Source organism: Rhamphochromis longiceps, linkage group LG22, assembly GCF_057381845.1.
Source record: "Rhamphochromis longiceps isolate RC_006_pf linkage group LG22, R_longiceps_female_GT1.1, whole genome shotgun sequence".
Taxonomy (NCBI): domain Eukaryota; kingdom Metazoa; phylum Chordata; class Actinopteri; order Cichliformes; family Cichlidae; genus Rhamphochromis; species Rhamphochromis longiceps.
Window position 1 is genome coordinate 98,754 of NC_140577.1, and position 13,911 is coordinate 112,664.

The 13,911-nt window shown below is 47.8% G+C and overlaps 2 protein-coding genes and 1 long non-coding RNA gene across 6 annotated transcripts in view; 1 reads left to right on the forward strand and 2 right to left on the reverse strand.

Moving 5' to 3' along the window:
• Positions 1–390: 390 nt before the first annotated feature.
• On the reverse strand, positions 391–10,303 carry gabpb2a (GA binding protein transcription factor subunit beta 2a). Of its 4 annotated transcripts, none has more exons than XM_085397119.1 (8): positions 10,158–10,303; positions 8,183–8,290; positions 7,539–7,706; positions 7,264–7,458; positions 3,488–3,641; positions 2,987–3,163; positions 2,785–2,903; positions 391–2,042 (listed from the first exon to the last, which is right to left on the reverse strand). In XM_085397119.1, exons 2-8 carry the CDS (start codon positions 8,288–8,290, stop codon positions 1,692–1,694), a joined length of 1,272 nt encoding a protein of 423 aa, XP_085253245.1. In that variant the 5' UTR covers positions 10,158–10,303; the 3' UTR covers positions 391–1,691. The 4 variants fall into 4 exon arrangements, with proteins under 4 accessions (XP_085253245.1, XP_085253244.1, XP_085253243.1 ...); XM_085397118.1 differs by lacking the exon at positions 10,158–10,303 and adding an exon at positions 9,345–9,573; XM_085397117.1 differs by lacking the exon at positions 10,158–10,303 and adding an exon at positions 8,844–9,188.
• LOC146642988 (uncharacterized) lies at positions 9,461–10,617 on the forward strand. Its single transcript, XR_014909449.1, has 2 exons — positions 9,461–9,599; positions 10,172–10,617. It is a non-coding gene; the product is annotated as an uncharacterized LOC146642988 (long non-coding RNA).
• Positions 10,618–11,446: 829 nt separating this feature from the next.
• mllt11 (MLLT11 transcription factor 7 cofactor) overlaps positions 11,447–13,911 on the reverse strand; it is a 2,979-nt gene continuing 514 nt past the window's right edge. Inside the window, exons 2-3 of the mRNA XM_085397122.1 lie at positions 13,457–13,629; positions 11,447–11,991 (exon numbers count right to left, since the gene is read on the reverse strand). Coding sequence (XP_085253248.1) covers positions 11,905–11,991; positions 13,457–13,624 — 255 coding nt within the window. The 5' untranslated portion in view covers positions 13,625–13,629 and the 3' untranslated portion in view covers positions 11,447–11,904. The remainder of the gene's footprint in view (positions 11,992–13,456; positions 13,630–13,911) is intronic.

The following is a 13,911-nucleotide window of genomic DNA, read 5'->3' on the forward strand; positions in this document are numbered from 1 at the left end:
TCTAATAAAAAAAAAAATGAACCGCTCTATAATTATTTACAGGACGGAAGCGCTGCACTAGTTTCAAGAGTATGAATACAATTAAACTTGACTTTACAGCTGGCTCAAATGCATCATGGATATAAAACTTAAACATCATTGTAATCATTTTGCCATCGCAGCAGCAGCTGGCCCTTGTTGCTTTGTCAGTCTCCCAGCACTCATCACCCCTGTTACCAATTAAGTTTGTGCAGAAAACACTTGAATGCAAAAATCAGAGCCTGGATGCCACGGTGTCCAGCTCAGTTCTTCATCCAGAATCAGGGACGCGTTGTTCATTCGCCTGTAAGCTACAGGACAGGAGCTAAACTAAAACAGGACATTTCCTTAAGGTCAGTAAACACCTCGCTATTAGCTTATGAAACAAGCTTTTATTGAAAGGAAGAAGCGTTTACCTGAGATCACAGGTACACAGGCAGCCGCCATCATCATCATGAAGCATTAAGGTACAGTTTACAAAAATACAAATTTATATGTACACTGAAAAAGTCGACGTCACTGAGTGTATAAAAATGGCTGAAGTTATACAGGTGATGGAGGACAGGTGTGTTCTCAGGTGGGCTTCTATAAGGGAGCAGGCTGGGCAGACATGAGCCTCGCAGAGGAGCACTCCTGCAGCCTCAGGTGTGACATCGCCTATCTCTGAAATGAAAAAGTGAGCGGTGGAGCAGTGCAGGTGAGGCACACTGTCCAGGATCAGGCAAGCTCAGCTATACTTGACACTTTTCACCTGGCAGGCCAATTAAGGTTTCCATTTCCTGTCTAGAGTATCCTGGAATGAATTAGCGTTTAGCACTTCCTGTCCTGACAGGAAGTGAAAGATTCTAACAGGAAACACATTATTCACGGTGAAGCATTTACACAGAACAGCTGTTTGCTTACGAGACAGCTGTGGCGGTGACCTTGAGGTGATGTGACCAGTCTGATGTTGGTGTAAAAATCAAAACATGTAAGTGTCACAAACCAAAGTGGGAGGAGTTAAAAGACCAAATTTAAGGACGGTTATGTAGATGAGTGAGGTGGAGGAGGGTGGAGCAGGGCAGCGTCACACTGCTGGTCATGTGACTTCAGTAGTGACATCAATAGTCACCTGACCTTAGCGTGCCCCTTTAGAAACCACCTGGAAACAACATCATAATTAATGAACAGAGTCCATGATGGAGCTGGTTCAGCTCAGGTCAAAGGTCACAGGAAGACAGAGTAACGCTTCCTGCAGCTCATGAACACAAGGTCACATCGGAAGAACACAGCAGAGTCCGAGCATTCCTGGAAAACCGGCTCCTTTCACAGCACCCTCCGCTGGATGGTGAAGGGGGTAAAGCGGGTGTGAGTGGCAGGAATCAGTCCATAGAAGGAACATTTGAAGAAGCTTCCTCTCCGCCAGCGCCGGGCAGAGGAAACACGTTAAAGCGGCATTCGGGGAACAAATGGCTGAGGGTAAACAAGGTCCCTCTTCCTCCTTGGGTCATCAATGTCCTCTACGCGGCAGCCATTTTGGACCCTGCTGAAAAAAAGAAGTGAAAGGTTTCTAAACCGGGGAGTCTGGATGGCGCTGAGCCGAACTCCGCCCCCTGTTGAAGCATGTGTCACGCCAGGATCAGGTCTTTTTGTGGGCATGAGTACATCGTGCAAATCCCGCCTGCTGCGCTCCGTTAGGAGCTCACCTCCGTCGCCTCTCCCCCCGCCTCCACCAGCGTCACTTGACCCTCCTCTCCCTCCATGATGATGCCCCCCTCCTGCAGCACCACCATCTCGCCCTCCTCCTCCACCACGCCGCCAGATCCCTCCTCCTCATCCTCCTCTCCTCCCACCACCTCCTCGGGGCTGGCAGCAGCGTTGGTGGCGCCAGCCGCCGTGTTTGCGGTGGCGGTGCCAGCCTGACTCTGGGCCATGGCCTCCAGCTTGATGCGGTACTCCTCCGCCTCCTGCTCCTTCCTCAGCAGCTGCTGTCGGTACTCCTGCGCCTTCCTGTTGGCCTCCTGCAGCTGCCTCTGCAACAGCTCCTGCAGGAAAACAAATAATCCTCATCGATCAGCACAAAACCATACAGACCAGCGCACCCCACCCAAACCACGGAGAGAAACCCATGTGGTGTGACGTGTGCACACGTATTGAATGCTGGTGTGGTTTCAGACATTTGTAGCACTGAGGGGATTTCGAAAGAGGAAATTGTCAGATTCATGAAACTGGACTTCAGGTTTGGACATCACGCTCGAGGATCACGCCGTACGCATTTGCAACTCTTTTGGGGAAATTTCGCTCCAAACTAACCCACACTGTGAACCCACCCACAGCACCGGCTCACAAATGATCCCCGATTCAAATCCAATTCAATTACAGCGGGGCAACGACAACGGTCTAACTTCCTGTTGGGTTTGTGGCGTGGTTCCAAGAGGCACGGCCATGTTAACGGCGCTACAGAGCCATATTCAAAATAAAAGCATTGGATGAAATCAACTTTAGATCCACACACAGTGGAGCTGGCACACATCATTCAGGCGAACACAGCTCTGCAGGTTTATACAAATCTGACACACACACACACACACACACACACACACACACACACACACACACACACACACGCTTCTTTATGGTCCCTCAAGACTACAGTGGGTCATTGGCAGGGTGACATCTTGTTAGGCCTGGGGTCAGTGTTGTTTTCTATACACTGTAAAACGCAGCTCGCTGAAACTGTGAGCGGCGTTCAGAGGTCACTGATCACAGTGTGGAGGCGGCGCTCACCGTCTCTCCCGTGTTGTTGTGGTTGTTGGTCACCTCCAGCTTCCTCTTCCTGGAGGGCGGGGGCTGCGGCTCCTCCGTCACCACCTCCTCTGTCACGGTGTTGGCAGGCACGGCAAGCACTGGATAAGATAAAATAAAAATCAGGATGTAAATGGCCTCAGGACTTCCCGCCACTTCCTGTTCAAAGGCATCAGCATCATACTCTGCTGTCCATGCTGCATGGTGACGAAGAACGGCTGTGCCATCCCTCCTGTTGTCTGCAGGTTTCCGTGCTGGTCGGTTACTATGGTGATGACCCTCTGACCACCTTCGTTTACGACGGTGGCGTGCTGGATGTTGGAGTCAAGAGCGCTGGCAGCCATCGCTTCCTCAGAGTCTCCTGAAAAACAAAAGGGGGTCGTTACAGCGATGCGGTCTGCGGCTTCTCATCGGTGTCGGGGACCGCGGTACTGTTTGTGCAGCATTTCAAAAATGGCGTGAAGGAGGCGCTCTCGTGACTCACAGAGTATTTCCACTGACCAGCCATTCGGTGGCAAGAAATCTGCTGAGGTTGCATTTTTGGATCGCTTGGAAACCCCAGTGTAGTAAGTACTGAAAAATGACCAGGTGCTACCACCGTGTCAAGCTGTGACGTGCCGACCAAAGAGGTAGAGATGGAAAAGGGCTCTGTGTGTGTGTGTGTGTGTGTGTGCACACATCTCACCTGCATTGGCCTTGTTGAGCAGCTCGGCCAGGTTGACCACGCCCCCCTGAATGGCAGGTATGCCCTGGATGATGAACTGTGGTTGGTTGGTGGTGCTGCTCGTCTCCACATTCATGCTCACCTGGTTCATATTCACCTGATTCTGCATGCCCTCCTACACACACACACACACACACACACACACACACACACACACACACACAGTGAAGCATTCATTAATTTAAAGGTGCCTTTTTCTGCATTTCTACCTCCGCAGAATCAACCAATCAGGAGGCTTCTGTTAGTAGCATTTTATTTATCCTCACTCTGGCGCCATCAGGTGTGCGCAGGTGCTTTGTACTGAAAGGCAAAGACCCTACAATCATACAAAGTAACCCCACCCACTTCCTGTAAACACTGTACAAAGACACAGGAGAGACTTTTGGAACGCCCCCCCATGTCCTTTTCTTCTGCCGGCTGTGGGTGTAAAGGGGTTGGGATAGGTTAGGATCCAGGCTGCTATGATTCCTGTTTCCTGTTATGAGGGGAGATGTTATCAGAACGTGTGATTGCATGATCACCTTGGTCACCTATAGCATGTCAGAGTTTCTGGCTTCGATCCTAAGCCCGTTGGTCGGCAGCTCTGAACATCCAGACATGTTGAGTCATTATGGAGGCAGATGAAACCATGGTCTCATTCCATGTTACACCTCTCTTCACTTGCATCCCAGTCACTGAAGTGTTGGAGGTAGTTCGTAATAGAGCAGGGCGATATGGCCAAAAATATTTATCACGATATATACATTTGAAAATTTGCGATAACAATATAACTGACAAATTGAAAATAAAACAAAAAACCCATCCATTTGTTTTCACTTAAAAAAGCAGCTGTTTTTTTGTGCATTAAAGCTATAAAAACATTTAACAGTGCAAATGTAATGTAATAACATAATGTAATAAATTCTGTTTTCATGGATGCCTGGATGTTAAACTTCATAGTTACACCTGGTAAAACAGCTACGCTGATCATTTTATTAAGGATGAAAGAATTTAGACAGTTATCAACCACTTCAGCCCCATGCCCCTGGTACCGGGGGCAAAAAGGAGGAGATCACGTTTAATTGGTTATAACACGGGGTGAGAAATATAAGTCCAGACATGTGGTGTCCACAGAAACCTCTGAATCTCAGCTAAAATGTCATATAAACCACTTCTACAACCACCAAATACATTGAAAACAAGCCATGATTAAACGAGCAGTTATGTAAATGCGCAGAAGACTGCTAAACAAACAAAACCGAACCGGAAATTCTCCAGACTTCATGTAACCGGCTAAAGATAGACTGGTTAGCTTCCAGGGCTATCACTGACTCCACACACCAAGCTTCACCACGATCAGACCAAAATTCACTGAATGAACCGCAAAAGAAAACCACAAAAACACACAGCGGCGCAAATACGCTAAGACAGAGATTGGCTTACCCAGGGCTGTAATTTTTCACTGTTTCACTTTAGAAACATAAATCTTTGCACAGATGATGTTTATATGTTGGTTACTGAAATTCTGGAACCAAATGTGATCTGAGGCATATTTTTAAAAGGGTTATATGCTAAAAATTTTAAAAAGAATTACGCAAGGATAAAATCTACTTACTTTTTCTGTGTTCCAGTCTCAGTAACTTTGACACAGTAATATCTGCTTCAATAGTTACACCTCTGATGAAATCTCACAAGTGTTAGCTTTATTTTGATACCAAGATTGTAAGCACAGAGTTTGTAATTGCAGAGAAATAACCAATTAAATTTGGGCATTGCATTTTCGAGCATGAAGCTCAGAAACCCCCTTCAGGCTTAAGAGGTTAACTCTCAGTGATGGTGCAGTGTTCGTTTGACTTTGGGACCTGAAGCTGACGGAGGTTTGGACCCAGATTACTCCCTGATTTAAGAGCACCTCCGTCCGACAAATATGGCAATAACGACGCCCGCTTGCATGTTCTACAAAAAAAAAAAAAAAAGTGCTTTGTTGTGTATCTGGCAGACAACACCAAACCAGTTCCACATCACTGAAGTTGCAGCATTTTTACAAACCAATTCTGGTTCATCCGTTTCACTCAACGAGCCGCTTTCCCCCTTCTCATTCTCTGTTGCTGCCATGCTTTTTCCACCATGTGCGTATTATAAACAAAGGCACTGCGCGTGCATGTTTTACCCGTATTCTATCACAATATTTTATTTTGTTATCATTGCCTAACATTGTACCGGTATTACCGTGAACGGTATAATATGGCCCAGCCCTAGTTCGTAAGAGATTACAGGATAACCCCAACCTCAGCAACAGGACCACTCTCAGCATCGACTACATGTGTTTGAACTGTGTCTTCATTTCATCCGTTTCAGAAGTGGAGAAGAGGGCTTTGCTATCCTACCCTGGAACATCACCAAGCCATTGGTTCAGGTATGTGGATGACACCTGGGTGAAAATCAAATCTCAGGACGTTCCACAATTCACGGATTACATTAACTCGGTGGACCGACACATCAAATTCACCAGGGAGGATATGAAAAGTGGCAGGTTAGCCTTCTTAGACTGTGAGATTTCCATCAGTAATGGGGGACATCTAAAAGCTGACGCACAACTGCCGCCCAAGCGAAAACCTGTAGTGATCCCGTACATGTCAGGCGTATCGGAGCAGCTGAGACACATTTTTTCTAAACACCGCGTCTCTGTGGCTTTTAAACCCCAAAATTTGGCCCACCCCAAGGATCTGACAGCCCATTGTTCCTTCAGTGGGGCTAGTTTTAGTCATTGTGCAAATGTCCCGTTTATAAGGTTGGAAACCTGCAGTCAGCTGAGACTGAAGAAGTCACCTGGATGATGACGAAGGGTCCAGATGAATAGAATCAACCTTTTGAGAAGTGCATGTGTGGCGCGGCTGTGGGGGACGCGGACACACCCGAGCAGCAACCGCGCCTCAACAGCTTCAAAGCAGAGTGCACTGGGTCCCGTTGTTGTCGTTGGTGTGTGTTAGACAGCAACTGAAAAGCTGCAGCCGTGTGTGAGGTACGACAACCAGAAATAAAAGTGCTGAAAATGTGGTCGTCTCTGCCACGCGTCTGTCACGGTACAATTAGCTCAGACCTCTGTGTGTTTACAGCAAAGCTTGTCATTAAAGCAGGATTTCACAGCAGCAACAAACTGAACTCAGCTTATTTTTCACAGCAGTGTGCACACACAGCGCCTCTCTGCAGTAAACAACAAGTGAAACAAAGACAAGTGTGTTAGTCTGTCGGATTATTGACTGAGTGTTTGTGCTACTGAAGCACAGTAACACAAGTGCTGTCATCACTCGAGCTGCTCTCAGCTGACTGACGGTGTCACGGACGTGAAACGGCTGTAAATAAATTCTATCAGTGACTGCAACACAGAAACTCTCAGCAGCTCACTGCACCAGACGGAAAATGTTGTTATAATGAACATTGATCCATTGTTCCAGTCTGCTGCTATGAATTATGGGATAGCGTTTTCTGCTCCCCTTTCATAAAGAACACTCCAGTGTCTCCTCTGCTAAAGGAGGCAATAAAGGAAGCATTAAAGATCCTTTCCTCAGACAGCTCTGATTACGGCCTCCCGGCAACAAACATTCCTACACAAAACAACTCGGGCGAAATGTCTGCCTCACCTGATCTCCGGGCAGCCTGAAAGTCTCTGTTATCGACCTCGCTGCAGAGTGCGAGCACACCTGTAACCTTTCTGTCACACTGAAACCTCAATGTTCTGCTTCTGCTTGTCGACTCACCTGCAGCAGCAGCATCAGCTCCGTGTTCTGGATGTCCATGGCGATGTCGAATGGCGTCTTGTCGAATTTGCTGAGCGCGTGTACGTCAGCGCCGTGCTTGATGAGCGTTTCAGCCACGCTGTGGTGCCCATGCTGTGCTGCCCAGTGCAGCGCCGTCATCTTCAGCATGTCTTTGGCGTTGATGTCAGCGCCGTTCTAAAAGGGAGGTCCACATATGTCAAAGATCACAGCGCTTAGAGCACACAGAGCCTTCCAATGAAGACAAGCCGTCTTACCCGGACCAGCAGCTCCACGATGACCGTGTGTCCCTCGGCGGCAGCCATATGCAGCGGGGTGCGGTCCACTTTGGTGCGGGCGTCTCTGCTGACACCGGCCCTCAGCAGGACGTCGGCAGTGGAGTAATGGCCGTGCTGAGCGGCCAGGTGGAGCGGGGACGTCCCAAGCTGAAGGTGAGTGAGAAGGAGCCAGAACAGGTGAGCTCAGGTGCAGCTTTCTATCTCAGAGTCTCAGAAACAACTCTTTTTCAAGGTTCAAGTCCCACCCTTCATCCACTCACTTCCGCGTATCCTGTTCAGGGGCGCTGGAGCCTATCCCAGCTGTCTTAGGGTGAGAGGCGGGGTACACCCTGGACAGGTTGCCATTCTGTTGCAGGGCTAACACATAGACACAGGCAACCACTCACATTCACACCTAACTTTAACCTAACCCGCTAACAAGTCTTTGGACTGTGGGAGGACGCCGGAGTACCCGGAGAGAACCCACGCAAACTCGACACAGAAAGACCCCGGCCTGATGGTGGAACTGAACTCTTGCTGTGAGGCAACAGTGCTAACCACTGTGCCGCCTGCTGACGTTCCCATCCCATTATTAGTGCTATTTAAAAAAAAAAAAAAAAAAAAAGCATGCAGCAGAGTCTCACCCAGTCAGTGGTGAACGGCGCCCCGTTGGCCATCAAATTTCGAACTTCGTCATCCTGACCTTTCCGGGCTGCCTCTAGCAGCCGCTTCCCCAAATCGACCAGCGACATCTGCAGAAAGGGATCGATACAGCTGATCAATTCTCCCAATCAGTAACTTCAGGCATCCTCAAACAGCCAATGAAAGCTGCAGTGTCCATCCTTTATTTGCAGGGTGTTGTTTATGACCAACAAAAACCTTTAATTCAACATTTCTTAAAAACACTGTTTAACTTCTCTCAGCCTGTCTGATTAAACAACTCCTTCAAACGTACCAGCTCGCTTATCTGAAGCTAACAGTTAGGTGTCTATTATCGGACACACATGGTTCATCTGCGCCTGCTCCGTCGGTAAGGCTCAAGTTGAAGTTGCCCGCTTATGTTTTAAGAGCAGAAATGTAAAGTGTGTTTGCTAACATCTACTCATGTGCAGTGGGTTAGCTCCTCTTTAAAAGACACAAAGAACAAAAACCTGTGTGTGTCGGATAACGGGTCCGTAGCTGAGGGTTTAGCACGGCAGGGCTACAGAAACCTGCTAAAGTGCACCAGGGGGCTGACTGAACCCCCCCAGGCCCGCTGTGAGCGGGTTGTGGAGGCTCACACCCGACCGAATGCTTTTATTTTACCAGAACGTGCCCCAGGCCGTGTCCGATAATGGAAATCGGGTAGTCACACCGCTCTCGTGATTGCGAAACAGCAGAGAAGGACGAGATTCCTCTCCGCGGCCGAGGAGCCATTTTAGGCGCCTCGACGGGCAGAAAAATTCCGCCATGAGCTGCGTCGCCCCGCACAGCCTGTCCGTGCTCTTCTTCGCCACCCGCACCGCCGCCACGGTCACAACAACACCGACAGGAAACCGTTTGATATTAAGTTGTTGGTTTTCCGGGGGAAGTCACACAGAAATTTCCTATTTTACACGCGGAGAAAAAACTACTTCCACATCCGGTTAGTCGGTGTTGTCGGAGCGCGCGCAGTCATACCGCTCACCGGAGCCTCGTGCGGAAAGGTTGACTCCGGCGCGCGCAATTCCACCTTCGTGCGGAGGACGCGAGCCGGAGCACGCGGGCGGCTGTGGTCCCGCGGCGGGCGGCTGTGGTCCCGCGGCGGCCGACGAAGGGAGTACTTACCGGCTCCAGGTTTGTGGGGCCGCGCTACTCCTCGCTGCTAACCTTAGCGGCTCGATGCTAGCCGCCCCACCGTGGGCGTCTGCGGGAGCTTGTGCTTGTTTTGTGATCCGTGCTACGGAAGAATGGGTGCAGTCAGGCGTACACTTCAAGACTAGAACCGCACCAGAACATGAATGCCGAACACTAAGAGAGCTTGGCCCGTCCGACTCTAGCGAGTCTGTTTACGGAGAAAAGTTGACGAGACGCGGCCGGATGGTAAGGGTGTAACCTTCAAAATAAGAGCCTTTACAGCGGTCCAGTGATTTAAATGTTTTTGTAAAACTGTAAACCGTCATCATCGCACTCCTGTCAGCGTTAGGACTATTAACAGGGATTGTTCAGATTAATGCCATTTAGTATTTGTGAATTAAATATGTTTCCTGAAAATTCTGAGTAAAGATCTTAAAGTGCATTTCAATCATTTGGTAGCCCTCAATAACAACATTCAGCCAACAGGCTTTGGAAGTGAAGAAAGCCAGACATTATTGTCATGAAGATATCTGCCTATAGTCCGTTTTTGACGAAAATGCAGGTAAAATTCATATTACAACTAATGTAAATTTATAGTATTTTCCCCTCGGCTAATTAATAGCAAATAAACCAATAAACTACTGATTAACGGTAAAAGTGTACCTGAAATCCACAGTTGGACCGTACACTATTTTATGTTGAAAGTCTTCAAAGGAAGTGTGGTCCTCTGTAAAGCTTATAGCTATGTTAGCCGTTAGCCTGCGCGCATGTAAGCTGGAACAAGTTAAAATAAAGCTGCTTTACCTTCTTATCTCAAGGTTCTCGCGATCGTACGCCTCCTGGCGTGGATGGGACCCGGAAAGGTGCGCTTATCTGCTCAGAAAACCTTCACAAACAGGTTTTTTTTTTTTTTTTTTTTAAAATGTTTAATGTGCTACAAAGATGGCGGCCCCGCGACACCGGAGGTGGAAGCCGGAGAGTGTTAACCTGCCAGGGGGCGGGCTCTGTGCCGGCGGAGGCGAAGAGATCTGAGGTCAGTTTGAAGAACAGTGTGCATCACAGGGCTGTGATGCAGTGACCGAGGCTGACCGCAGATCAGCCAACAGGAGAGGCTGATTCCCGCCTGCGCAGCAAAGAAGAGTACGACATGTTGGGAGTAGTAGAAGAAGAGTCGTGCGTTTTGTTTTCTGGAATTTCACATTTAAATATGTATAAATTAAGTTCTTAAATTATTCATAAATCTCCAATAAAAAAAGAAAAGTGATAGTCTGTTCGACGTGTTTCGATTATTTAAAGGGATAATGGGTTTTTGTGAGCTGTCACGTTGGACAGGACAGATGTGTGCGTTTTCTCTGAGATGATCTATGACCCCAGGTGATCATAGAAGAAGAAAATTATCTTGATGCATGATTAACCTGAGAGGAATCAGACCAATAAGACCTGATGTTTGGAGACGTGATTGGTCAAATAAATGCGTGTCAGCCGGGTTTTGATCTGAAAGAGCTTAAACCTCCACTTTCGATGTTCAGGTGTGAAACATAAGAAAGTACTTCTAATCAGGTAACAGCACAGACCTGCTGATGGCTCAGGTGCGTGGGCAGCTCTGCTAAATCCTGCAGCAGAGATCACAGAGAAGCACACCTGGGTTTCCTGTCAGTTGCACCTGTAGCGCCTATGGACCAATCAAACGCTGTTTAACAGGTGCAGGGAGGTTTGAAGCTCTGAGGCACATGATAGAAATCAAGTTTCTTCTTCTGTGATGTTCGACTCCGTTAACCATAATCCACCACCAGGCGCCGGGCACAAGAAGAAAGAGGTTCTGTTCAGAGGATCATTTTTCAGGAGCTGCTGATCAAATGTATTGATTATCCGACTCATTCTGTAATCATCAGCAGGTGATGAGGTAATCACTCGGGTATGTGCTGTGAACATTACTCAGTGATGTCACAGAGGTGTTTCTGACCCTGAAGCTGAACACGAATTTATTCGTCGTGTATGACGAGGTTTACTCCATAGTCACTGTAATTCACATACATGGCCAGTTAATGATCATGTGACTTTATTAGTTACTTTTACTGTAATAAAAGCCAAACTTACGAGTAACTGTGGACTTTTTTATTGTTGTTGGCAGGAGTGCGAGGTTTGATTACAGCTACACAAATAAATAAATAGATAATAAACAGGGCAGACTGTGAGGTTAACCTGAACAGCTGTAACAAAAGAAAAGAGGCACAGATGAAACAGAACAATGTGATCTTCACAGGCGTCTGTTCAAAAACCAGAAAATTAAAAAGCCTTGTCACACCAGTCACATCATCTCCTTCAGTTCTGCAGGTGAACCTCACCTGAGAGGGTGACGCAGTTCTTCAAACATCAGCTGCTCCATCACAAGTCAAATTTATTTTACCAAACGATAATCAAAGGGTTCAAAGAGCACCACACTTCCTGTTCCACCCAGGAAGAAAACTGGAAGTGTGGTGCACCTAACGTGCTGTCCTGCAGACCCTGCATCTTTGCTTCAGTGTGGTCTGAGGTCAGAGGTTAGCTGGCTTCACAGCAGCAGGTCAGCGAGCAGGGCGTCCACAGCGGCAATCGGAGCTCTCCAGTAATTAAAGGAGGAGAACTCTGACAGCTCCCTCTGCAGGAGACACAGGGAATGACACATTTCAGTTAACAACAGGTCTCTGTACAGCGCAGCCCAAGGGCAAAATCCAAGAGGGGAGTAAACTCTACATGCAGAAAGGCTAACTTACATCTATGTTAGATCCTGAGAGCAGGGCTCAATGGTGTAACTTCATGTGTGAAGTTTTAAAAACAGCGCCCCCTCCAGTCAGTACGGAGCCTGCCATTAACTAGTGACAGGATCGATACCTCAGAGCAGGGGTGGCCAACTCCAGGCCTCGAGAGCCGGCATCCTGCAGGTTTTAGACCTCACCCTGGGTCAACACACCTGAATCAAATGATTAGTTCATTACCAGGCCTCTGGAGAACTTCGAGACATGCTGAGGAGGTCATTTAGCCATTTGAATCAGTTGTGTTGGATCAAGGACACATCTAAAACCTAAAGGACACCGGCTCTCGAGGCCTGGAGTTGACCACCCGTGCCTCAGAGGAAAATAAGGACAGTGAAGCTAAACATCAGTGTGAGGGAATCACTGTAGTGCTGCAGCAGTCAGTTCATGTTAAACCAGGATCTACTGTCACTTTACTGTCTGTGTCTACAGCAGGAAATGGCTGTTGGGCTAAAATCCAGCTGTTAGCTGTGATGTTGGGATTTGTGGAGGAGAGCCTGAGTCACGTGGAGTCAGAAACTCTGCAATCAGAGCTATTTTATGCAATAAAATAAATAAAATAATCTGTTTTTACCCAAACACTCTTTATCCAAAGAGTTTACGACATACATAACTACATCACACCACTTTCGTACCATCAGCACGTCTGCAGGGAAAACAGCTTCCTCGCGTCATCTGACTGACTGCATTACTTCATATTAGCAGTGAGGAAAAGTGAAGCCCCCGTGTAAGTGAAGGACATGGAGATTTCTTTCCTGTGGACATGATGTCAGGTTTCCACTCTGCTTTTGTCTGTGGTGTGACACGCGTGCAGTAACCGTGATGTTGGAAACTGTGGCTGTGTGGGGCAAAGAGAGAACAATTTATTGTTGGCTCGGCCGGGAGAGGAAAGTCTGGAGTGTGGACTTGAGCTTGTCGGTCTGGTGAACCCAGAGTCACCTGATATGTGTAGTGTCTCATGTCCTCTGGAAACAGCCAATGGAAGCACTCACAGCACCACCCACAGGAACTGTACACTAAATCTACATGCAGGTGCAGATAAAGCAGCTGGAGCTGAAGCTGGAGCGTCTCCATTAGAAGCAATATTTCCTTTGTTTGTGTTCGCACTTTCTCAGCAGGAGTGTGTTCACCTGCTGTGAGGTAAATACACCTGGAACTGATCACATGATCAGGCCTGCAGTACTTTGAAAACTGCTGTCAGAGATTTGAGTGTTGTATCACAGATTTTTCCCAAATAATGATTTGGGAAATATCGGCTCGTCGGACACTGCTCAGTGGGACATTTTCATGTGTCACCTGTTTTAGCCTCACCTCTTCATCACAGCTCCACAGCTCCAGCGTCTTCTTCTCCCTTCCCTTCCCGCTGTTGGCCGCCTCACAGTCTATCAAACCCAGGTCCTCCAGCTCAGATAGGTCGAGAGCCGGGATTGGCTGCCTCCAGAACAGGAAGGAGTCATACTGGCTGCTCGATTTCTCCATCACGTCTGAGACAAAACACACAAAATCACTGATCTCAGAGCAGATTTTCACCCTTGATATCATTTAAACATCGATTAAACCAGGAGGTCAAACCCGTGACCCTACAGAGTCCAGCCTCCACAGATGGTGCATCCAATAATCCCCCCCCTTCCACCCCACGAGTGGGGGAGGATATTTATGTGGTCAGCTGAGGTTCTAAAACAGGAAGTGGAACATCTGATCTAAGCAACCCAAAATAATCCTCCATGTTATTCCTGCTCTTTTTATTCCTGGGCCTTAGTCATAGA